Source organism: Leptonychotes weddellii, chromosome 1 (genome assembly GCF_054177405.1).
Source record: "Leptonychotes weddellii isolate Sample4059 chromosome 1, ASM5417740v2, whole genome shotgun sequence".
Classification (NCBI taxonomy): Eukaryota; Metazoa; Chordata; class Mammalia; order Carnivora; family Phocidae; genus Leptonychotes; species Leptonychotes weddellii.
The window spans coordinates 52,454,339-52,481,142 of record NC_138369.1 but is presented as its reverse complement, the minus strand read 5'-3'; the positions used below and the strand labels follow the sequence as shown (position 1 = coordinate 52,481,142).

General features: G+C 37.0%; 1 protein-coding gene across 4 annotated transcripts in view; it reads right to left on the bottom strand.

The window, feature by feature from the left end:
• The window catches only part of ANO10 (anoctamin 10), a 213,303-nt gene that overhangs the window by 143,190 nt on the left and 43,309 nt on the right, over positions 1-26,804 (bottom strand). For 3 of the 4 annotated variants that reach the window (XM_081823379.1, XM_081823392.1, XM_081823386.1), the window contains exons 10-11: positions 17,168-17,359; positions 9,402-9,530 (exon numbers count right to left, since the gene is read on the bottom strand). In XM_081823379.1, coding sequence (XP_081679505.1) covers positions 9,402-9,530; positions 17,168-17,359 — 321 coding nt within the window. The remainder of the gene's footprint in view (positions 1-9,401; positions 9,531-17,167; positions 17,360-26,804) is intronic. The other variant, XM_081823402.1, reaches the window with a different exon arrangement.

Sequence of the window (26,804 nt, the reverse complement as noted above, 5' to 3'; positions counted from 1 at the left end):
AAAAAAAAAAAAAAAGAACAGAAAACAAAGAGTAAAAGCGACTCAGTAGACACTTCTCACTTGGTAAGTATTTACTGCATGCCTGTCCTTGCCAGTGCTTTCAGGAGGCTCGGTCTGGTGGAAAAAGTGCATGAGTGTCCTACAGTTTTAGTAAATGCTAACAGTAACTTGCAGGAAGGGCTCTGGGATGTCCAAGTGTGAAATGGGATGACAGGGAATGTACAAGGGAAGGGACATTGTAAAGACTCTGATATTCAACCTAGGCATTTCTTCTGTAAGCCACAGAGATTCACGTTAAGGACCGCCACAGAGGAGAAATATGATCAGAATTTTGTTTTGGAATAATCACTCCAGAAGTAGAGAGCATGGGGCAGATCAGAGAAAGCATAAAGCCAGAAGGCTGGAAAGGACCCAGTCACCCTGGTGGCTGTGAAAGTCTAGATGAGAACTGGGGAAGGTACACTTTAAATGAGGGAACTGTATGATGTATGAATTATATCTATAAAGTTGTTTTTTTTTAAAGTCTAGATGAGAGGCGCCTGGTGGCTCAGTTGGTTAAGCGTCTGCCTTTGCCTCAGGTCATGATCCCAGGGTCCTGGGATCAAGGCCCGCATCGGGCTCCCTGCTCAGCGGGGAGCCTGCTTCTCTCTCTCCCTCTGCTGTTGCCCCTGCTTGTGCTCATTCTCTCTGTCAAACAAATAAAATTTTAAAAAATTTAAAAAAAATCTAGATGGGAAATGGTGAAAGCCTGAACTCAAGCCACACCAATGGTCAAAGGGAAGAGAGACTCAACAGATACTCAAAGTCAGAATCAGCAAGACTTGGTGAGATGATGGGTGGGGGAAGGAGGGCTCTACTGAGGTGTGGGAGCGAGAAGATCGGGAAGAGAAGAAAAATGGAGTCCTGTCACAGGATGGAAACATGAGATGGAGACTAACATATAATCGAGAAACTGCAGCACAAACAAAACCAATTCAGTGTTACATGGGGGGAACAGAGCTGGGGGAGAGGTATCTATGCCATGAGCTGCTAAAATATTAACCCATTAATAATGGTGTCATTGTTCACTGTTTCCACTTTTTTCACTTCCTCCTCCGCATCAGACCTGGCGTCCATCACTTCCGCTGTACATTACCAACACCCTCATTTTACATCTGAGCAAACCACGGCACACAGGATGAAGAGGAAGAGCTGAGGTGCTAATTCAGTTACCTCTGGCCTCCGACACCCCAAGCTACTTCCATGCTGCTACACCACCCGCTCAACAAATGATGATGACAGTGACAATAAGAGAAGGAAAGCTTCATTCTGCCACTGCCGAGCCAGTTACAAGTACAGCTCTCAGCTCTGGGCCTCTGCCAAATGCCCAGCTCTGTGGAGGTTGAGGAATTTCACATGCACAATCGTGTCTATATCTTGTCTTGTAAGAGTGGTAACAAGACCTGCATTTATCAAGCATCAGCACAAGGCCAGACCCGTGTGATCAGGGTCACACACGTGTCATTTCTAGTCCTCAGAGCATCCCTGCATGAGAAGCTGCCCTGGTCTCAATCTGCAGTCAAGGAAACAGGCCTACGAGATGAAGGGACCGGCCCAGGGCCATGGCGCACTAAGGTGCAGGAGAGGGATAGAATCTCCATACTCCGAAGTACCCATATGTATTCATACACATAGATGTAAATATAAATCAACAGAGAGAGGGAGTAAAAGAGAGAGAGAGAGCATTCATGCGGCAAAAGGTTCAAAATGAGTGAATCCTAATAAATATAGGAATTATCTGTATTATGCTTGCAGCTTTTCTTTAAGTCTGAAACCATTTTTTAAAAATAGAAAAATAGGGGCACGTGGGTGGATCACTGTTTTAGCACCCAACTCTTGATTTCAGCTCATGTCATGATCTCAGGGTCCTGAGATGGAGCCCCACACTGGGCTCCCCGCTCAGGGTGGAGCCTGCTTCAGATTCTCTCTCTCTCTCTCGAGACCTCTGCCCCTACCCCCCTCATGCTCTATCTCTCTCTACATAAAAAAGTAAATAAATAAATAATAGAAAATAAACCCTGTGAGTCAGGGAATAAAAGAACTCAAAGGGCTCTATCCATTCTCAAATGACACCTTAGTCATTACAAGCAGATAAGAATTCTGTTTCTAAGCAGCTCTAGCGGAAAAAAAAAAAAATCACGTAATTTCTTTTTTTTTTTTTTTTTAAAGAAACTGTAATTAAGCGATATTTTTAAAACTACAAATTAAACATGCATGGTGCAAATTGGCTTGGTGGGCACCAGGACCTGAACATTAGAAATGCAGTATAACTTCTGGGGTGAATAGTTAATTCGCTTTCACCTGAGGAAAAAAGTAGCATTTAGTAGGCGAATTGTTCGCATTCAGAATGTATGACTGATGCACCTTGCCAAGTTTAGAATTAAAAGAGAATTGTGAATGCGTTTTTTTTTTTAGATTTTATTTATTTATTTGAGAGAGAGAAAGAGAGAGAGCGAGCAAGCATACAAGCAGGGGCAGGGGCAGAGGGAGAGGGAGAAGCAAACTTCCAGCTGAACAGGGAGCCCAATGCGGGGCTTGATCCCAGGACCCTGGGAACATGACCTGAGCTGAAGGCAGACGCTTAACGACTGAGCCACCCAGGCACCCCTGTGAATGCATTTAATTCTAAAATAAATGATTACCAAACGTGATATTTAGAGATTTTAGGTCATTTCTATTTTTTAGGAATTGGAGTTCTTGTGTGATTCCTCATTTAAAGTAGTGATCCTTTGCAAAAAACAAACAGTAGTAATCCTTTGTTTGAAATTACATCCAAGAAGTAAATTAAATTTGCCTCAAAAGTGAGGATAATGATTATTATTTAAAAGAACTTACTTGGATGTTGATTTAATCTTGTGGGCCGAGCTATAACACAGCCATTACCTGGCTATTTTTAACCTAGAAAATGGAATTTTCCCATGGTTTCATACATTGGCAGGCTATTCTTTTGATCAGCCCATAAAAATTTTTTGTAACATTTTACCAATAAAAGTAGTGTTTGTATCCTTAGTTTTTAAAGTAAACACTAGATGGCAGTAAATACACAAAAGTTGTGACATATGACCCGGTGCTTACCAGTATACAGTACTGACCATTTTTGCCTTTAACTGAATTTTATGCTGCACTATGTCAAGCTTTAAAAACAAAACAAAACAAAAAAAACCCTGAAGATTCAAAAATTAAATAAAATTAAAGTTTCCTGGCTTTAAAAGTTTGAACCAGAAAAACTTCATCCACAATTTAAATTGTGAGAATACTCTCAACACCAGCTTTATAAGACTATTACATTTTCTAAGTCTCTTGTTAACAAATTCTAATCACATAAATATATTTTAGATGTTACTTAATTTGGTGAAAATAACTAAAATAAGATCTCTTAAAATTGCTGTTTCCATCAAGATGCTAAAAATTTGCACAAGAATTTACTTTATTTATGGCTTATTTATTAGGCTTTGAATTAGTGAAATTTCTACTCTTTTAGGGGCCATGAATGAATATATGCTGTTAATTGAATGTTCTACAGGCAAAACATTTTTTAAAACTCAATACTTAATACTGATACTTTACTTTGATTCTGGGAAAAAACACAATATTAAATATAATTTTAAGATTTTACTTCCTTGTTTGAAAACACATCTACAGATCAAAAAGAAAAATCTTACACACAGAAACATGTTAATTTGACCCATGGATGGTTTTAATGAAACTTCTATAACATTCTGAATTAGAATTTCAGTATGATTTTACAAACTTGTAATAAACCAAAAAAAGCATACTTTCTAATTTATATTAAACTTTCTACTTTTTGGATTCATTACAAGACCAGATGGCATTAGCTCAGGTCTCAGCAACACTAAAATAAAACTAGCTAACTTACTAATTTTTTGGTTACTTCTAACACTTTCTCTGAGCTAGATTTTGTTCTAACACACAAAATTTTCAATTTAGAAAACAAAGGTGGGGTCCTTGCAATAGGAAGAAAGTAATAAAATAAAAACAAATAAATTTTCAAATATACTACTGTGGTAGAAAAGGAAGACTTATTTTAATACCAATCTGTGCCAATATAAACCCAGCTTGGTTTTTTTAAAAACCCAAGGGTTTTTTAAAAAATCAGTAAGTAGCTTCAGTTACTACAAGCACATTAAAACGAACATACACCCGAATAGCCACAACAATCTTTTACAGCCCTGAAAAAGAACAAAGTTGGGAGTCTCACACTTCCTGATTTGAAAACTTACTACAAAGCTACAGTAATAAAAGCAGTGTGGTAACTGACATAAAGACAGATGTATACTTATCACCAAACTCATCAAGTTGTATACATTAAATATGTACCACTTTCTGTATGGCAAATCACACATCAATAAAGTGGTTTAAAAAAAGACAGACATATAGACCAATGGAAGTGAATAGGGAGTCCAGAAATAAGCCCTCACATATACGGTCAAATGATTTTCAACAAGGGTGCCAACACCATTCACTGGGGAAAGGAGAGTCTTTTCAACATGATGCTGGGAACACTGGGTATCCACATGCAAAAGAAGGAATATGGACACTTATATACAAAAATTAACTTAAAATATATCAAAGACCTAAACTTAAGGCCTAAAACTATAAAACTCCTGGAAGAAAACATAGGGCAAAAGCTTCATGACATTAGATTTGGCAATGATTTCTTGGATATGACACCAAAAGCACAGGCAAAAAAGGGAAGAAGTAGAAAAACTGGACTTCTGTGCATCAAGAGGTAGTATCAACAGAGTAAAGAGGTAACCCACAGAATGAGAGAAAATATCTACAAGTCATACATCTAATAAGGGATTGATATCCAGAATATATAAAAAACCCCTACAAATCAACAACCAAAAAACAGCCCAATTCAAAAATAGGCAAAGACCTTGGACAGATATCCAAAAAAGATACACAAATGGCCAAAAAGCACACGAAAAATGCTCAACATCACTGGTTATCATGGAAAACAAAACTATAATGAGATACTACCTTATACCCATTAGGGTAACTATTATTTAAAAAAAAAAAAACAGAAAATAACAAGTGTTGACAAGGATGTGGAGAAATTGGAACACTTGTGCATTGCTGATGGGAACGTAAAATGGTGTAGCTACTATGGAAAATGGTATGGTATTTCCTCAAAAAATTCAACACAGAATTACCATACAATCCAAAAATTCTGTTTCTGGCTATATACTCAAAAGAAGTGAAACAGGGACTCAAACAGATTATTTGTATATGCATGTTCACAGCAGCTTTATTCACAATAGCCAAAATCCAGAAGCAACCCGAATGTCCATTGACTGATGAATGGATAAATAAAATGTGGTATATACATACAATGGAATACCATTCGGTCTTAAAAAGGAAGGAAATTTTGACACATGCTATAACACTGATGAGCCTTAAAGACCTTATGCTAAGGGAAACAACCTAGACACAAAAGGACAAATACTGGGTGATTCCGTTATATGAGATTCCTAGTGTAATCAAATTCATAGGAACAAAAGCAGAATGGTGGTTACCGGGGCTGGAGAATGGTGGGGGGTAGTTATTGTTTAATAGATAATAGTTAATGTCTTGAATAGTTAATGTCTTGAACTGTACACTTAAAAGTGGTTGAGGGTAAATTTCATATCATGTGTTTTTTACCACAGTTAAAAATTTTTAAAGAGGTTACAATGGTAAATTCATGTTATGTTTACTTTATCACAATAAAAAAAAAAAAATGAAAGGAGCAGTATACATTTAGTTACCATCTCTTCACACCCCCTCACCCTTTGACTTAACTCTGGGTGATCTCAATATTAGTAATGATCTCTATATTAATAAATACTGATAACATTCTAATGAGTTATCTTGTTAAAAAAAAAACCAATACACAAAAAAAGATCACTTTTATCTTATAAGGATTTAATCTTGGTAACCAAAGGAAATACTTCTTGCCCAGAGGTGTAAGTCTAGCTGGTAATGAAATAGCCTAAAACGTTGCTGGCATTCTGGCCTATGTGGATTAATTTTTTTTTTTAAAGATTTTATTTATTTGACAGAGAGAGAGATAGTGAGAGCAGGAACACAAGCAGGGGGAGTGGGAGGGAGAAGCAGGCTCCCCGCTGACAGGGAGCCCGATGCGGGGCTCGACCCCAGGACCCTGGAATCACGACCTGAGCCGAGGGCAGACGCTTAACGACTGAGCCACTCAGGCGCCCCGTGGATTAATTCTAAGCTGAAAACTTTCTTCTACGTCATGACTGACTCTAAATCAGCCTGTGGCTGTGCTTTTGTCTCTCACCCTCAGGTTGCCAGGTATCCTTAACTTAGGAGTAGATTACACTCAGAATTCAGTGAGAAGTCTCTACTAGCATGGAAGAAACTGCCTTTTAAACTGCTCTGGGAAATCAGGATTAACGCACATCCAAGCTTTCCCAAAATATGCCATAAGGAGGCCTCAGGCCTCACCAAAGGAAGAAGAAAGACAGCAAAGGGCCTCCTGTCTTTGAATGCTATTCCTGATTCTCCTCCTCCATGTTACCACAGATCATTGACTTGGCGTGTCATTTCTACCTCCTAGTTGCATCTCTAGTAGAAGTATTTAACCGTGTCTGTTTATGGGGATCTGCATACATGTGTGTGTGTATGTGTGTGTGTGTGTGTGTAAAATGTGCACATCTTCTCAGCTACATTAAGAAGCAGAGTTCTTGAGGACAAAAATAAAAAGACAGCTTTGTCTTTCCTTAGCACCAGATTCAGTGTCATATACATAGAAGTTCTCAATACTGAGTATAATTTAATTAAGGAATAAAAAAAATGAGCACTTGCCACTTTGTGTTCTATAAGCAGAACTTAGAAAATGTTATACACAAATATAGTCATATAATACTGAATATAAATTTATCAAAAAAGAACAATATCCATTTTTTCCCTTTTAAATAAAAAAAGAAATGCCCATTTCCCTTTCTAAAAGCTTAATTTATTAATTCCACATTCGTGTCAACACTGAAATGCTTACCTACCATGTTTTAGTTACTATTCTAGCTCACTAGTAGTTTGATTTACTGGATAGAAAAGTCGACATCATCCCTGCTGTTCTGAAGCTGACAGTGCACAGGAGAAACAGACGTTACATAAACACGCCTACCAGAAAATGCAAGGCAATTAAGTGGGATAATCACCGTAAGGAAGGCCAATCAAGGCTTCCTGAGAGACCAACAGAAGAGATCCAGCGGAGATGGAGGGATCAGAAAAGGCTGGGAGCCCAGTGACATCTGAGCTGGGACCTAAGGAATTAAAGTGTGCTATCTAGGCCCAAAGAAAGGACTTTGTAAGTGCAAAGTTCCTAAGCTAAAAAGGGAAAGAAAAAAAAAGGAATAAAAAAGTGAGGACTTCTGCTTCTGGGAAGATGGAATAGAAATACTTGCCACTACTCCTCCTGCTAAGTACAACTAAAAGCCATGGACATTATACATAAAATAAACATAAGAAAACTCTGAAGGGTAGAAAGAAGAAAGCAGACTCACCAGGGACCCCAGGACCCTAAGGAGCTCATGGCGGTGAGTTCCCAGGGATTCCTCTTTACCTCGTATGTGCCAGACTAAGGGCTGAGGGAGCAGAACCAGAAATGCCAATGGGCACAGACAAAAAACAAGCAAGAAAGCCTGCTCTCTAGCCGAAGGGCCAGCACAGGGGCAGCCAAGCAAGACCAAACTTTTAGACACTCTAACCAAACACCACAGAAATACTGTGGCCCCACCCCACGCAGGCCAGCAAACCCCTGGAGGAGTGCCACCTGCAAGAACACTCCCGTAGGCCAGGCAATCTCCCAAATCAAGTGAGAAGAGCCAGGCCCTGGATATCTGATGTTAAGGCATCACCAAGTACAAAAGAAAGCAATAGCATTGGGAATATACAGAACACTGGACTAACCAGAAATCTAGAGAAAGTGAAGGCAAAATCAAGAGGTAGGCAGTGAACACACCCAGCACTGGCTCACAGCAGAGCTCTGCTCAATTTGGGGGAAGGGATGGTTTTCAGGCTTTCCATTTCCTTGCTTTTCAAGACATACTCCTCTTGCTGTGGTTCCCACTTTACCAGGGTATCTTCTAAGAAAACAACTGTTAAAGTCATTGGGAAAGATCTCCTTATGGTAAATTAATTGCCTGGCATTCTGGTCAGTCCTTTGTGAGTCTCATTAGTTTTAAGTGTAAGTCAGTCCCTAAAGCCTAATTAACTCTGGATGTATTGGCAAAGTTAAGGGCCATATCCTATATCAAGAAGGTACGCTATGAGCCTGGGCAGCTGGCCATCCCCTGTCTAAGATACCTGCTTTGATCTCTCACACAGGTGAGAAATCAGCCTTGCAAATAGCTCTCCAAAATCCTATTCAACTCTTAAAATTCAAAACAGACCTACTTTTCTCTGCTAGAGCCATTCCCTTTCCCTCCTACTCACTGCTGTCTAAAATCATTCTCCAAACGCATATTCTGCATATAGCATCTACCATGAACACAGATTCCTATTAAATACACAGGAAGAGTAAATACAGCAAAGCACAATCTATTTCTTTAGCCACTACTGGAAATGTACAAGTCCAGTTTCATTTCTAGTCAGCCCTCAGGCCTGAGGCCTTAGGGCTGCTCTATAATCCTGCTAAATTCTGCTTTAATAACTTTCCACAACTGTTCTATTTTTCAAATATCTAAAAATGAAAGGTCAGAATCTTCCTGACAATAATAATCACTAGCAATAAAAAAATTCCTGCAAATTCTTCCCTTTCCAATTGGTCAGTACTGAATTTTTAAAATGTTACAGTAAGCTATATTCAGAAACATAAAATGAAAACCTAAAAAGTACACAAACAGCCTACTTGTACTCTGCATGGGAAATTATGAGTCTTCCTGTTATACATTACATTTTGGTGTTTTAGTTTCACAATGAATTCTACACCTGTTGCTAATGAAATTTAAACTGTTAATCAAAAAGCATTTCTTAGGATTTATTTGCTTAATAAGAAAGTAGGTATGACAGATCCCTCGAAGAGACTAAAAAAAATATTAAATCTACAGAAATCTATTTCAAATAGGATTTATCTACTCAGCATTAGACAGGTCAGTAGAATGGCTGGAAAGGTCACTTTCCCATCCCCACCATGGTGACTTTTTCATACCTGGGCAACAACCAGGAATGCACAGCCTCAAACCTTAGGTCTCTCCATTACCTGAACCAGGAAATTCATGTCACCAAATTGCTAGTCATTGACAGTCGGGGACATCACTGCTTTAGGTCATCTCTGCTTTAACAGAGGCATCTGATGTGGAGACTATTTAAAATAGGTTTAAATTTTCACTTACCTCCACTGCTACTACAATCAAAATGAGGTCCAATTTTGACTCTGGGAAGAGGGCGTTCACTTGTGGTGACATTCCAATTAGAGCACAGTTGGTGACCACAGATATGACACTCATTGTTTCAAAAGCCAGCTAAAAGTGAAAAAAAATGTGAAATTAAAAACCACAATGACCTCTTCCATATTTCCTCATCCTTTTTTTGTATTATCCAAAATCAAAGGAAAAGCCTTTCCCCGTTCTAAATATTCCAAGTACATTTTAAGCTTTTTCTCTATAATGCTGTGATTTTCTTTAGCTTAAAAAAGCCACACTGTTATAAGGTATTTTAGATACTTTTGGCTTGAATAGCCAAAGCAGTATGTTCTACCTTCCCAACTGGAGGTGGCCAGGGACCTGAGAATTTGGAATACATCCTAGAGGAGTACGCTGTTCAAGTTACTCTACTCATATCTATAGGGAATCTAAAATGGGGCCACCAGAAAAAATGTTTCACTATGATTTCAAATAGAATTTATTTTGTGACTGCCCTACTTTGACACATCACATACCACATTTGGTTCAGCTATACCTGAAGCACCGTAACAGTGATCCTTTTCTAGTGGCATTTATTTGTGGGACTTTAGAAAAATACAGATGCCCCGCTGAGCTACTTAACAACCTGATCCAAGGTCCCATGAGGAGTCTCACAGAGCACAGTACTGAGAACTGACTGTGGAAATGTTGTGACCACTGCTTGGTTGCTCGCTCTTTCCTTTAATGTGTAACACTTGACCACTACTTAATAACTTAACCACTGGGAGTGGGAGATATAGGCTTCCAGTTACAGAATGAAGATGTCATGGGGATGAAAGGCACAGCGTAGGGATTACAGTCAGTGGTAACAGCATTGTATGGGGACAGATGGTAGCTAACTTGTGGGGAGCACAGCATAACGTATAGACTTATCCAGTCACTAAGTTGCATACCTGAAACAAATGTAACACTATATGTCAACTGCATTTTAATTTAAAAAAAATCAGAAAAATGTCCCACTAATTCTAAGAAATACAATTACTATTAGAAATTAAAATTAAAAAATTTTTTAAAGATTTTATTTATTTATTTGTCAGAGAGAGAGAGAGCACAAGCAGTGGGAGAGGCAGGCAGAAGGAGAAGCAGGCTCTCCATTGAGCAAGAAGCCCAATGAGGGACTCAATCCCAGGACCCCAGGATCATGACCTGAGTCGAAGGCAGACACTTAACCAACTGAGCCACCCAGGAGCCCCAGAAATTAGAATTTTAAAAGAAGCAAAATGAAACACGATTAGATCCAAACTGAATAAATTTCTTGTCTCATGGAGAATTTCTGCTATCTTTTATTTTAGGAATCCTTTGTGTAATCTAATTGTTTTTCCATAGTTTTCTTTACAACAAACCTACTCTGGACTTTATTTACTTTCTTTTTAAATAACTTAAATTTTTTATTTATTCATTTTTTAATAATTATATTCACATAGCTCAGAACCGAAACACTCTAAGTATAAAGTGAAGAGTCTCCTTGCCCTCGTGTACCCCTTCCCCCCTTCTCACCAGTTCCTGTTCTCCCTACAAAATGATCGCTATTATTATATTTCTTTTGTACCTTTCCACATACTTTATATACAAATATAAGCAAACTTGACTGTATATACCCTTTCTTACCCTTAATGTCAGGTCCCTTGCTTCTGTCACTTAAAATGTCCTGAAGAATATTCTACATCAGAACTCAAAGAATTCCTTCATTCTTTGTCACAACTGCTTAAATATTTTATTGCATAGATGTATCAGAATTTATTTTACTATTTCCTTATTGGTGGGCATTAGTTGCTATTACAAACAATGCTCCAATTAGTTTTCATGTAAATACATCATTTAACAAGTGTGAAATTAGGATAAATTCCTAAACATGGATTACCTAAGTCAAAGGTACCATGCATTCATAATTTTGACAAATATGCCAAGCTGCACTCCATAGGGTTGACCAGTTCACCCTCCTATCAGCAGCATATAAGACTGCCTGTCTTCCTGCACTTTTAATACATTTATCATAACATGTGATTTTCAAATACAGTTATACTGAGTTATAATTTGTGTAATAAACTGCATCCATTGAAGGTATACACTTCATCAAGTTTTGATAGATGTATTTACCTGTGAAATCACTACCACAAACAAAATACAGAATATTTCCATTTCCCCCAAAAGATTCCTCATGATCCTTTGTAATCTATCCTTCTCTTCACACCTGGCCCCAAACAAACACTGATCTGCTTTTTGTCACTATAAATTAGTTTGTATGCTCTAGGATGTCATATAATTGAAATCATATACGTATGATTCGCATATTTTTTTGGTGAAGTACTCCTTCAAATCATTGTCCATGTTTTTATTGGCTGAAATGTCTTATTGAGTTGTAAGAATTCTTAATCTGAATACAAGTCCTCTGGAAGACATCTGTATTATGAATATTTTCTCCCATTCTGTGTCCTGTTTTGTCTTCTTTTAACTTTAGAAGAGCAAACTTTTCCCCCCTATCTGGAGACCTAGTTATCTCAATGCTATTAATGGACAATTGTTTCCCCTACTGAACTGAGATTTCACCTATACCATATAATGCATTTCTGGACTTTTTATTCTGTTCCACTGGTGTGACTGTCTACTAATGCACCAGTACCACACTACTTTAATAACTGAACTTATATAATAAGTATTAACATGTGGTAAGTGTCCCTTTTCTTCTTTAGAGTTTTCTTGCTATTCTATTTCACTTATTTTTCCCTGAGAACTTGACAATAAGTTTACCTAGTTAAAAGAAAAACTGGCTGGGATAGTGCTACATTTGTGAATTAATTTGTAGATTAATTTGTAAATTTGTAAATTAAAGGAGAACTGATATATTACAAGCACTGAGTCTTCCTTTATCAGTTAGCTATTACTACATAACCAACAACCCCAAACTCTGTGGCTTCAAACAGCCATTTATTTAACTCTGATTCTGTGGGTGGACAATTTAGGATATGCTCATCCCAGCAATTCTGGTCTCAGCTGACTTTGACTGGATTTGTTCATACACCTGAGGTCAGCTAGAGACCTCACTGGTAAACTGGAGACATTACTGGCCTTATTATGCTACTTAGAACTTGTAGTACTATGTTCAATCTAGTGACAGTGGATCTCCTTGCATTGTTCCTAATCTTAGAATGAAAGCATTCAGTCTTTCACCAATAAGTATGATGTCAGCTTTAGGTTTTTTAAAAAAATAGATGTTCCTTATCAAGTTGAAGAAATACCCCCGTTTCTATTTTTCTGAGAGTTTTCAAAAATGAATGCTGGATTCTGTCAAATACTTTAAATATATTGATTGATATAACCATGCAGACTATGAATATGGTAGATTACACTGATTAATTTTCTAATATTGAACCAGGCTGGCATCCCTGAACTAAATGCTACTTGTCATGGTCTATACTTCTTTATATAGATTGCTGAATTATATTTGCTAATAGTTTATTAAGATGTTTTGTATATTTATTCACAAGGGATATTGGTTTGTTGTTTTCCTTTTTTGAACTCTGTCTGGTTTTCTATCACACTGATACCAGCTTCATAAAATGAATTGGGAAATATGCCCTCCTCCTCTGTTTCTGAAAGAAATTGTGTAAAATCGGTATTAATTCTTCTTTAAATGATAGAATTTGCCAGTGAAATCATTTGGGCCATGGCATTTCTTTTTTGGAAATTTGTAATTACAAATTCAATTTCCTTACAGTTATGGAGCTACTCAAATGATCTATTTCATATTGGGCGAGTTGTGGTAGTTTGTGTTTTGGAGGAATTGGTCCATTTCATCCAAGTTGTCAAATTTATATATGTAGAGTTGCTCATAACATTCCCTTTTATACTTTTGATATCTGAAGGGTCTATAGTGATACCTGTTGTTTCATTTTTATAATGGTTGTCTCTTCTTTCTCATTTTAGTCCTGCTAGAGGTTTACCAACTATATTGATCTTTCCAAAGAATCAACTCTTTATTTCATTAATCTTCTCTATTATTTTTCTGTTTTTCATTTCATCAATTTGTACTCTTATCTTTAGTTTCTCCTTTCTGCTGCTTTTGGGTTTCTTTTGTTCTTTGTTTCCAGTTTCCTGAGTAGGCGTTTAGATTAGTGTTTCAAACATTTTCTTCTTTTCCAATGTATGCATTTAGTGCTACAAATTTCCCTGTCACCACTGCTTTAGTGGTGTCTCACCAACTTTGATACGCTGTCTTTTTGTTTTCGATGTCTTTTGAGTCCACCTGACACTTCTTCTTTGACCCATGATTAAGAAATGTCATTTAGTCTTCAAGTGTTTAGAGATTGTCCTGTTATCTTTACATTACTGATCTAGTTTGATTCCACTTCAGAGAACATACTATATATGATTTCAGTTTTTAAAGTTTGTTTCCCCAGGATGAATGTTCTGTAAGCACTTGAATGTGTACTCTACTATTGTTGAGCAGAGTGCTCTGTAACATGGATTAGATTCTGTTATCTGATGATGGTGGTGGTGTTGAGTTCTTCTATACCCTTGATGACTTTCTATCTCTTGTTCTGTCAACTGTTGAGAGAGGAATGTTGAAGTCTCCAACTATCATTGTGGATTTATCTATTTCTCCTTTTAGTTCTATAAATTTTGGGTTCACATATTTTAAAACTTTGTTGTTCAGGGCATACACATTAAGATTGCTATGTCTTCTTGGTAATTTTACCCTTTTATCATCGTAAAATGTTCCTCTCTAGTAATTTTCTTTGCTCTGAAGTCTATTTTATTATTAACATAATATTATTCTATTAATTAGTATATCATTAATTATAATTATATGTTATATTATAATTAATATATTAATTAATATAACATTAATATAACCACTCTTGCTTTCTTCTAATATTTCCATACATGGCTTTTTTTTTCTCCTTTTACCTTTACCCTGCTTATACCATTATGTTTGAACTCAATTTCTTACAGACAGCATATAGTTGGGTTATGTGTTTTAATCCACTCTACCAATATCTGTCTTTAACTGGTACCTTTAGACCTTTTACAGTTAATATAATTACTGATATGTTAGGACTTTAGTCTGCCATTTCTTTGTTTTCTGTTTGTTCCCTTTGTATTTTCATTTCTGTGTTTTATTTTTCATGCCTTACTGTGGGTTATTTGAACATCTTTTAGAAATACATTTTGATTTATCTGTTTTTGAGTGTATCTTTTATATAGCTTTTTAGTGGTTGCTCTAAGCATTATATTATATACATATATGATTATATATATATATATGCTTTATATATGTAATATATATTACATTCATTACACATTGTGTGTCTGTGCAGATCTTCCCTGACCTAGGAGGACTTATGTCCCAAAAAACCCACTGTAAGCTAAAAATATCATAAGACAAAAATGAATTTAATATGCCTAACTTACTGAATTATCATAGCTTAGACTAGCTCACCTTAAACATACTCAGAACACTCAGCAAAATCAACACAAAGCCTGTTTTAAATAACACAAAGTGTTGAATAGCTCATGTGATTTGTTGAACATTGTACTGAAAGTAAAAAACAGAATGGTTGTGTGGGTATAGACGGTTCTAAGTGTATCGGCTGTTTACCCTTGTGACTATGTGGCTAACTGGGAGCTGCAGCTTGCTGCCCAGCATCAGGAGAGAGGATTATACTGCATACCACTGGCTTGGGAAAAGATCTAAATTCAAAATTTGAGGTATGGTTTCTACTGAATATGTATTGCTTTCACACCGCTGTAAAGTCAAAAATCATAATTTGAACCATTGTAAGTTGGGGACTGTCTATTTATACATATTCAGTCTACTTGTGTCATCATTTATCAGTTTGAGTGATGTAGAGAAACCTCACCTCCCTTTACCATTCTGTACAGGATTTTCTTAATATTTTCTCTACATATATTTAGAATCATTAGATAGTGTTATAATTTCTATTTCAATTGTCAAATATAACTTTAAAGACTCAAGACTGGGAAAGTCTACTATGTTTACTTGTATTTTTGCTTACTGTGGTTTTTCTTCCTAATGTTCCTAGGTCAGTTCTTTTATCATTTCCTTAAGTTTAAAGAACTTCTTTTAGCTATTCTTTTAGGACAGGTTTTCTGGCAACAAATTCTCTTAGTTTTCCTTCATCTGAGAGTGTTTTGATTTTCCCTTCATCCCCGAAGGATATTTTCTCTGAATATAGGATTCTGTATTAACAGTACTTTTCTTTAAGCACTTGAACAATACTATGCCACTTTACTCCGGCCTCCACGGTTTCTGATGAGAAACTGGCTGTCATTCTAATTGTCTTCCCCTATAGGTAGATAGCATGTCATTTCTCTCTTGGAGCTTTCAAGTTTTTCTTTGTCTTTAGTTTTCATACGTTTAATTACAATGTGTTTGGCATGGACTTTTTGGGGCTTATTCTGTTTTCAATTCACTCAGTTTCTTGAATCTGTAGTTTTAGTTCTATTGCCAAATCAAAAAGTTTTGGCCACTATTACTTCAATATTTTTTAGCCCCTCCTTTCTTCTTTCCTTCTGGGACACCGACAGCAGGAACATTAGATCTTTTGTTATAGCCACGCAGGTCTCTGAGGTTGTATTTACTTTGTCAATCTATTTTTTTCTCTGCTACTCAGACTGAATCATTTCTATTGCTCTATTTTCCAGTTTCTGTTCTTCCTCTACTCCTTCCATTCTGCTACTGCTACTGCACTCATCCACTGAGTTTTTAAATTATATTTTCCACTTCTAAAATATCTATTTGCCTCTCCTTTATATCTTCTATTTCTTTGCTGAGATACTCTATTTCTCCATCTGTTTTCGGTGTATTCATTTTATCAAGGCTGCTTTAAAATCTTTGTCTGATATTTCTAACATCTGTCACCTTGATGGTGGCATCTACTGATTGCATCACTTTTTTTTTTTTTTTTTTTTGGTATCATCCTGGTTCTTGGTATGATGATTTTTTAATAGAAGCCTGGACATTTTGGGTGTTATAAGATTCTATTTTTTATTTAAAACTTTTGTTTTAGTTGGTTCCTCTAACACTACTCCAGCAGGGAAAGAAGGGACAACATCTTGTTAGGTTGCCCATTTGGACACCACTGACCCCCAAGGTGGGGGATGGGATCCTTATTATTGCTGGACAGGGATCAGAGTTCTGGCTTCCTGCTAACCCCCACACTGAAACCTCTTGCTTGGAGGGGTACAAATGCCTCATGTGCACTCCCATGTGGCCTCTGCTGTGCTGGGTGGTAGAGAAAGGTCTGACTCTCCATTACGCTTTATCTGAGATCATCCCAGCAGAAACTGGAAAGGGAACCTCATTACTGCTGGGTGAGTGTGGAAGTCCAGGCTCCTAACATGATTTGCACTGACATTGCAGGAGGAGGGCCTCATTATCACCCAGCGGGTGGAATCCCAGCTGGATACTTTACTAAACTATCAGAATTTTACATCTCAAAGGGGTAATAGAAATTATAATTTACCTCCCCCACCCCATCCTCTAATTTTAAAAACAAGGAAAGCAAGGTCCAGAAAAAGTTAATAACTGTCTTAAGTCACACAGCTAGTTTGTGGCAAAAAAAAGGATAACATCCAGTTTTCCCAAATCTCTCCTTAGCACTTTTATTTTTAATCATAAGGCCCCATTTTGCTATTTTTTTTCCGAAAGGAATAATTTTTTCTCATATAATTACCTGCCATACACCAATATTGGCTGAAGGTTCTGAGAATGGCCGTTTGAGGACTCTGCACATTTTTAAGGCATCTGAATTAACTTCAGTGAAGTTATTTAACACAGCAAAGGCAGCTGCTAATGGGTAAACGCAGGAGAAAAGGCTCACATAACCAAACTGAAGGAATAATTCCAAGTAATCATCAAAGGTGCCCTGAAAATGTAAATCACAAGAAGAAAACAGGCATTGTTTTAATATCATTTAATAGGAACAACATCTTGCAATACTACCCAAGGCACTGGCCTCCAACCAAAAAAAATCTCAGAATTCCTCCCAATTTCTTCTTCTCAACAACAGAATTTACGTAAATTCAAAAGCAATTTTATATTTTAAATCCCTGAAAGAATGAAAAAATGATTTAGCTACTCATTTCATTGTGCCAAATCACTGAATTATTACATAATAACAGCAAAGCTAAAGATGTTTGTTCTTGATCAACTGAAAAGAAATGATTCAACATCACTATTAGAAACCTTACATGACTGCCCCCTCACACCATGGGTACCCCAGGACCCCATTAAAAAACTGAAGGTGGTAATGATGTGGGAAACAAAGGCAAAGAAAAATTATTAAATTTCCTCACTATTTACAGCCCATTGACAAGTCCTTGCAACAGGCAGAGTGACCTTCCTCTAGGAACTCAGCTGCCTCCATGTTAATCCATGTTAATACTTTGCAAAGGGCAAAAGGCAAAGTTAGGCCCAACCCCCAGGATGCTGTAAGTCTACTTTAACATAAAAATTCCTTTGGAAACTTCCTTTATCTCAAACCCCCCCACCTCCACCAAGATACATGTTGGCAATCATCCTCCAAGCATATACATCTGAAGGGTCTCATGACCGAGGGTTTACTAAACAATAATAAATAACCTTTTCCCAACAATAGCTAGCCCCCTCAGGATCCTGGAAACCTTGTTTCCAAAATACCTGGGAGGCTTATGCCATCCCTAACCCCCTCCCAACTTGAAAGTACATAATGGGTCACTCCTCATGACCCCAGTGCCGCTCTTTCTGCCCACAGGTCCTGTCCCCATGCTTTAATAAAACCATCTTTTTGCACCAAAGACATCTCAAGAATTCTTTCTTGGCCGTTGGCTTCAAACCCTAATGTCTTTCCTTTATCAGTGATGCCAGTGAAAATGGCAGAGTAAGGACCTCCAGAAGTTTTCCCCTCCATGAAAACTGAGAAAAATGGCAAAATGTGTCAGAACCAACTTTTCGGGTACTCTGGAAGTTAACCAAAGGCTTGTAGCAATTCTGGCTGCATATAGTCATGACAAACATCTCAATCTTCTGGCATTTTAACTTACTCTAGTCTCATCTCCTGCTCTCCAGCTCTGCAGCAACCTTGAAAAAAACCCCAAAAAACAGCATGCACTCCCAGGACCAGAGGGAGCAGAGTGGGGCTGGAGATCTTTGAAAGCCTCATTCCCAAAGGGAAACCATTATCTGACCTGGTTAGTGGTACCTTAGAAGAGCCCCCACTCGAAAGGCTCATCTTTATTCAACTTCATTGAGTCTCTTTCAGTGCTAAAGCCTTCTCCTTTATGTTATGCTATGTTAGTTGAATTTTTAAACATCAGTCTGCCTGAGGTAACGGGTAGCAGCTGGGGCAAACAAGAGACTAGCCAGGGAGCTCAAAAGGGCAAGCTGAGGAATGAGACATCCACAGGGGGTTTGAAAAGCTCCAACATTTTTCTGGAAATCTACAAGACCAGGCACATGCATAGGCTCATGCATAATCTCAGGAAAGATCTGAGAAGGCTCTAAGATCTCACCTCCGCATAAGCAGAAAGTGAATGCTAAGGCAGAATTTTAAACTTCCTGGTTTAGTGTTGAAGGCATGCCCCACCACAAAAACAGAGACCTAACAGACATCTGATGAAGGATAGAAGCAAAAAAATGTTCACCTTTAACCCAGTAGGCTGACCTATGGCCTGCATAATTTTGATAAGGATCAAATTAAGTGCTGGTTGCTACATTCTTAAAGGGTCTCATGTCTGCCTGTATATCTCACTGATAGTTAATATCGAATTGAATGATAAGCACTAGAGAAATCTTGCAAAAGTAGTGTTACGAGTAGAAATTTGAAGAAACATTCATGATCTAATACTCCCTACATGTCCTCTTCCCCTTGAGCATTAAGCATATAACCACCAGATTCATAAAGCAAAAGTGTAAATCTTTCTGCCCGAAGGTCCTGTCCCTATAGACAGAAAGCACCTTTTTGCACCAAAAATGTCTCAAGAATCTTTCTTGACTGTTCACTTGCAGCCCCACATCAACATCTACATAACACTGAACCCAACAACAGAATACTCATTCTTCTCCAGTGCACATGAAACATTCTTCAGGTTAGATGAGATGTTAGATCATAAGACAATTCTCAACAAATCTAAAAGGCTTAAAAATCATACAAAATATCTTCTCTGACCACAATGGAATGAAAGTGGAAATCAATAACAAGGAAATTTGGGAAATTCACATATTTTATGGATATTAAGCAACATACTCCTAAGAAACCAATGAGTCAAAGAAGAAATCACAAGAAAAATTAGAGAATACTTTGAGATGAATGAAAATTAAGATACAATATATCAAAACTTATAGGATGTTGTGAAAACAGTACTCAGAGGGAAGTTCATAGGTATAAATGCCTTCGTTTAAAAAAAAAAAAAAGGCAGACCTCAAAACAACTAAAATTTTCACCTTAAGAATCTAGTAAAAGAATAGTAAACTAAATCTAAAGCAAGCAAAAAGAAATAAATCAACAAAGTTTTATAGATATATATGATAATTTATATAATATATATTTTATTTTTTAAAGATTTTATTTATTTGTCAGAGAGAGAGAGAGAGCACAAACAGGGGGAGTGGCAGGCAGAGGGAGGAGCAGGCTCCTCACTGAGCAAGGAGCCCGATGCAGGGCTCAATCCCAGGACTCTGGGATCATGACCTGAGCCTAAGGCAGATGCTTAATCAACTGAGCCACCCAGGCATCCCTAAATATATATTTTTATATAATTAAATATAGTCATATCAATAAATACAGAAAAAAAACAAAATCTGATACCCTTTCATGATAAAAACACTCAACAAATGAGTAATAGTAGAGAATTTCCTCAAACTGATAAATAGCATCTATGAATCACCACAGCTAACATCATACTTAATGGTGAAAAATTGAAAGCTTCCCACCTAAGATCAGGAACTAAACAGGAATGTCTGCTCTTAACTCTTCTATTCAATACTGTCCTTGGGGTTCAAACCAGAACAGTAAGGCAAAGAAAGAAAGAAGAGCCATCCAGAACAAGACAAGAATGTCTGCTCTAACTCTTCTATTCAACATTGTCCTTGGGATTCTAACCAGAACAATACGGCAAAGAAAGAAATAAGAGCCATCCAGAACAAGAAAAGAAGTAAAACTATTTCTATTTGCAGAGGACATGATATTATATATAAAAAACCCCTAAAGAACTCCCCCCCAAGAGACTATTAGGTCTAATAATAAGCAATCTAATGATAAACTTCAGTAAGGTTGCAGGATATAAGATCAACATACAAAAATCAATGGTATTTCTATAAACCAGTAATGAACAATCTCAAAATGAAATTTAAAAAGAAATTCATTTACAATAGTATCAAAAAGCATAAAACACTTAGTAATAGATTTAACAGAATGTAATATTTGTACACTGAAAACCACAAAGCATTGCTGAAAGAAATTAAAGACCTAAATAAATGGAAAGATATTCCATGTTTACGAATTAGAAAAGATGGAAATACTCCCCAAATTGATGAATAGATTCAATGCAATCCCAATCAAACTTCCAACTGCATTTTTAAAAGAAATGGACAAGCTAATCCTAAAATCATAAGGAATTGCAAGGGACCCAGAATAGCCAAAACAATCCTGAAAAAGAACAAAGTTAGAAAAATCACATTTCCTGGTTTGAAAACCTACTACTAAGCTACAGTATAGTACTGGCATAAGGATAGACATGTAGAGGAATAGCACTGAGAGTCCAGAAACAAATCCATGTATCTATAGTCTTATAATTTTCAACAAATGTGTGAATATCATTCAATGAAGAAAAAAATGATTTTTTTTAAACAAACGCTGCTAGGACAGCTGGATATCCACATGCAAAAGAATGAATCTGGACTCCTTCCTCATACTACCTACAGAAATTAATTCAAAATGGATCAGACCTAAATGTAAGAGCTAAGTCTATAAAATTCTTACAAGAAAATATAGGAGCAAATCTTCCTGTGTTTAGGTAAGGCAATGTTTCTTAGAGATGACACCAAAAGAACAAGCAACAAAAAAGAGAGAAATCTGACTCCATCAAAATTAAAAACTTTTGTGCATCAAAGGACACTCAAGAAAATAAAAAGCTAACCCACAGAATGGGAGGATATATTTGCAAATCATATAGCTGATAAGAAATTTATATTCAGGGGCATCTGGGTGGCTCAGTCAGTTAAGCAACCAACTCTTGATTTCAGCTCAGGTCATGATCTCAGGGTGGTGAGATTGAGCCCTACATCAGGCTCTGTGCTAGGTATGGAGCCTGCTTAAGATTCTCTCTCTCCCACTCTCTCTCTGCTTCTCCCCCTACCCCTCTCACACTCTCTCTAAAAAAAAAAAAAATTATATTCAGAATATATGAAGAACTCCTGCAATGAAATAATAAAAAGACAGATAATCCAATGAAAAATGGGCAAAGAATATGAATATGTATTTCCCCAAAGAAGAGACGCAATGGTCAAAAAGCACATGAAAAGACGATCAGTATCTTTAGGCATTCAGAAAATGCAAATCAAACCCACAATGAAATACCATTTCACACGTATTAGCTGTGGCTATCATTAAAGAGAGGGAAGGGTGCCTGGTGGCTCAGTTGGTTAAGTGTCCAACTCTTAGTCTCGCTCAGGTCATGATCTCATGGCCGTGAGATCAAGCCCCATGTCCAGCTCCATGCTCAATGTGGAGTCTGCTTCAGATTCTCTCTCTCTCCCTCTGGCCCTCCCCCAACTTGTGCACATGCTCTCTCTCTCAAATAAATCTTAAAAAAAAAAAAAAAAAAGTTACTTAAAAAGGGGGAAAAAGGCAAAACATAACAAGTGTTGATAGAGATGTAGAAAAAAATGGGACTGGTAGGGATGGAAAATGGTACCAATGCCTTTGAAAACAGTCTGGCAGTTCCTCAAAAAGTGAAACGCAGATATGACCTAGCCTATGGTAATGTATGTTCATAAGAAACATATGTTCATACAAAAGCTTGCACACAAATGTTTATACCAGCATTATTTCTAACAGCCAAAAAGTGGAAACAATGCAAATGTCTATCAACTGATGAATGAATATATAAAATGTAGTATATCCATACAATGGAATATTATTCAACCATAAAAAGGAATGAAGTACAGATACATGCTATCTCATGGATGAACCCTGAAAGTGTTATGCTTAGTGAAAGAAGCCAGACACAAAGGCCACATACTGTAGGATTCCATTACATGACATGCACACAATAGGCAAATCCACAGAGACAGAATGTAGACTGGTGGTTGCCAGAGACTGGGTTAGGGGCTGACTGCTTAATGGGTGTGGGGTTTCTGTCAGGGCTGATGAAACATTCTGGAATTAGTGGTGATTGTTGTAAAACCTTGTGAATTCACTAAAAATCATTACATTGTACTGATTCAAAATGGTGAATTTTATGGTATGTGAATTATATCCCAATTTTTAAAAAAAGTAAAGAAAAAAAAGCTGATAGTAACAAGGAACCTCCTGAGAGTCACTCCAGCAGAAGCAGCAGATATACCAAAGAGGCCAAAGAAAGAAATCCACAGCAGAAAGTGGGGAAACAATAGAAGCAGGAAGAAATCATTCTCAAACTATGTTTAAAAACCTTACTAATATGTTTTAAAAGATTTGGTCTAAAGGAAGAAAGGGGCAATAATCATTATATGCCCTCAACTTGGTGGGGGAGAAACATAAACGTAAGTATGAGGTAAGTTATTTAGTTATTTAATAATTGGACAAAGGAGCCTTCACTGAAGTAGGATGCCTAGGCGTTGGTGACTCTCACTTGTCACTTGAGTGACATCACAACTCTACAGGACCCAGTGACATGCTACTCAAACTCCTCACTCCTCCCTAGAGGCCTGCTGTTCACAATGCACGTTTATTCTGACCCAGAGAAGCTGAGCAGCGCTCTATGCCAGGCAGTGAGTGAGTGACAGACCCAGCTTTCATGATGCCTCAGGCCAGGCTTGCCCACTTCCAGCATCCTCAGGCCTCCTCATGACCATCCAAGTGCACAGGCTGCAGCAACTCCAGCTTAATAAAAAATACTTGTCACAGTATTTTAAAGCAATATTAAGTATTAATATTCTATACTATATATAATATAATATATATTGCTTTAAAATACTGTGACAAGTATTTTTACATGAGTATATTCTATATATTATAAAATATAAATGTATATTATATATATACTATAGATACTATATATATACATATATACTATACATTCTATATATTATATATTTATTATATATAGATTATATTAGTATATGCATTATATAAATTATATAAATTACTTATAAATATATAAATTTATTTGATAATTTACATATAAATTATATATTATATGAATATATAATTATATGTTTGTATAATTTATATAATATATATTATTAAATATTTTATATATATTCTATATTATATAGAATAATTCTAAAATGAATTATTATAATTATTATTATGGTATCTCAGAGTCCATCTTTCACCAAGACATGATATTAGGCTCAACAGCTGAGCTTAGTGTAGGTCAGATTCCACTTCTAGTCAATTTCTTTTCTTGTTTTGTATTTCACTAAAATAGAAAATACCCAAATATAAGTACTGGGAATGGTAGAAAGTGCTTCTTTCAGATGCTCTGGGTATGTGAACGAAGCATGAACCCAGGGACTCTGAGTTAGTCTCTGGCTGTTTTCAAGGCTCACATGTGCCTCTGGAGCTGGGGGGGTTGGGGGGGGATTAGCGCTCAGCTGGAGATTCAGAGGTGAGTAGTTTCTAAACCACTCTTTGGTTGCATTTGCTTCTGGAAAGTATTTCCTTATGCTGTGTTGCAGCATATAGATGAGGTTTTAAAATATACCCAGTGATACAGCATTGATTCATTTCTCTGAAAAGTGTAGAAATCAAGAGTTAGGAAAGAGTGAAAATCTTAGCTATTAAGCCATTTTTACCACAATTCAGTCTTAAGAAATCCTGGCAGCCTACATCCGGTTTTCAAAACTGCACTGTTTCAGTTCCGACAGTACAAGGTTGGGCCTCTGCAGAGATGTGTAGACAAATTCTCCTGGGTGTGCCACTAGGCAGCCTCCAGAAGGCATGCCCAAGTCTTCCTGGCATTTTTAGCATACAACACCCAGGGAGCCCCTACCCCACCGAGCAGCGCACTGTGCATGCTGTTTCTATCTCACACAGGAGTGAGTGTAGTATGCACATGTTAACACTTTATCGGTACTTTTACACTTCTGAGCACTTCTGAGCCAGTAAATTTAGCAAAGCAGGGACATACTCCAACAGCAAGAAGGAAAAAAAAATGCAAATTCGAAAAGTAAATAACTGCATACTAAAACAGAAATACATTAACCAAGACACACTCTACCCTATTAGCTGTCAAGTTAGCAAGGACCAACTAAGACAAACTTACAAAATTTTAAGAACAAAGCAGTCATTAAGAATACTTTCTCTGAGGGACACCTGGGTGGCTCAGTCAGTTAAGCGTCTGCCTTCAACTCAGGTCATGATCCCAGGGTCCTGGGATCGAGTCCCGCATCGGGCTCCCCGCAGAGCGGGGAGCCTGCTTCTCCCTCTGCCTCTCTCTCTCTCTATCTCTCATGAAAAAATAAATAAAATCTTTAAAAAAAAAAAAAAAAAAAAGAATACTTTCTCTGAAATTATAACTAATTTTACATATCTATTTACTAAATGAATGAAAAAAAGTTTCAGGTTTCAGGTGATCCATCCCACTGGCTCCTCAAACCAGCCCTGGAGAAACACCATGTCTGGGAGTTCCCTACGCTGAGTGTCGGACAAGGAAAGAAAGTATACTGAGGGCAACAAGCAGCACACAGACATCAAAGGCTGGCCATTCTTCTCCTAAAACTGTTCCTCATTCCATATCATATTGAATGCCTGATAAGAGTTACCATGATAAATAACATGGGGACCCTGCCCTCAGCGATTGAGAAAGGAAAATTATTAATAAGTGGCACAAAATCCTAAATAAAATACTGACATATTCAACATGACAATGTGTATTTAAAAATACTCAACAAGTGGAGTTAATCATTTAAATGTACACTTGGTGTTCCATTAGGAAATTTATTATTGTAAATGAAAATATTAAATAATGAAAGGACTTTATTTAATATGATAGTCTCAAAAGAAGCAATAAATGAAGAATTTGATAAAATTTAACATCCTTCACAATACAAAGTCTTAGTAAATAAGGAAAAAAAAACATTTTTAAACTGATAAAAAGTTACCTACCCAAAACATGTGACAAACGTGATACTCAATGATGAGAAGACAAAAAAAAAATCAGGAACAAGAGAAAGATTCCTGTTGTAACTACTTCTGTCCAAGTTATACTGAACATATTAGTGAACCCAATAGATAATAACTATCAAGATGGAGGAAAAAAGAAAACAGCCATTATTTATTTATAGCTGAAATATCTGTCTATATAGAAAATCCAAGAAAGTGGATTGGAAATAATGGGAGGATTCAGCAAGGTTGCTGGATAAAACATACAAAAATCAACAGCATTCCCATGTACTAGCAACAACCAATTAAAAACTATTTTTAAAGGGGTACCGGTTATAGGAAAAAGGAAAATCGCAAAGTATCTACCAGCAGATAACTTATTCATTACAAAGTGAAAAACAGCTTCTATAATCTGCCTATCACCAGGTCAACCAAGGGATCAAACAAGGCAGCTCCACACAGGGGGCAACCTGACATCATGCCCCCTGATAGGGTACAATGATGGTACCTTTCAGTAACTGCTAAGCTTGAATCTTATGAGGAAACAAGGGGACCAACTGGCTGCACCAAAACCAATGCCTTGAAAAACAAAAAAGGCAGGGGGGTTATTCCAGATTTGCAGTTTTCAAGCTTTTTGGTCTTTGGAAGCCCTAAACTCTTTTTTTTTTTAATTTTTTTATTGTTAATCACCATACATTACATCATTAGTTTTAGAAGTAGTGTTCCATGATTCATTGTTTATGCATAACACCCAGTGCTCCATGCAGAACGTGCCCTCTTTAATACCCATCACCAGGCTAACCCATCCTCCCACCCCCCTCCCCTCTAGAACCCTCAGTTTGTTTTTCAGAGTCCATCGTCTCCCATGGTTCGTCTCCCCCTCCATTATCCCCACCTTCGTTCTTCCCCTCCTGCTATCTTCTTCTTTTTTTTTTCTTAACATATATTGCATTATTTGTTTCAGAGGTACAGATCTGAGATTTAACAGCCTTGCACAATTCACAGCGCTTACCAGAGCACATAC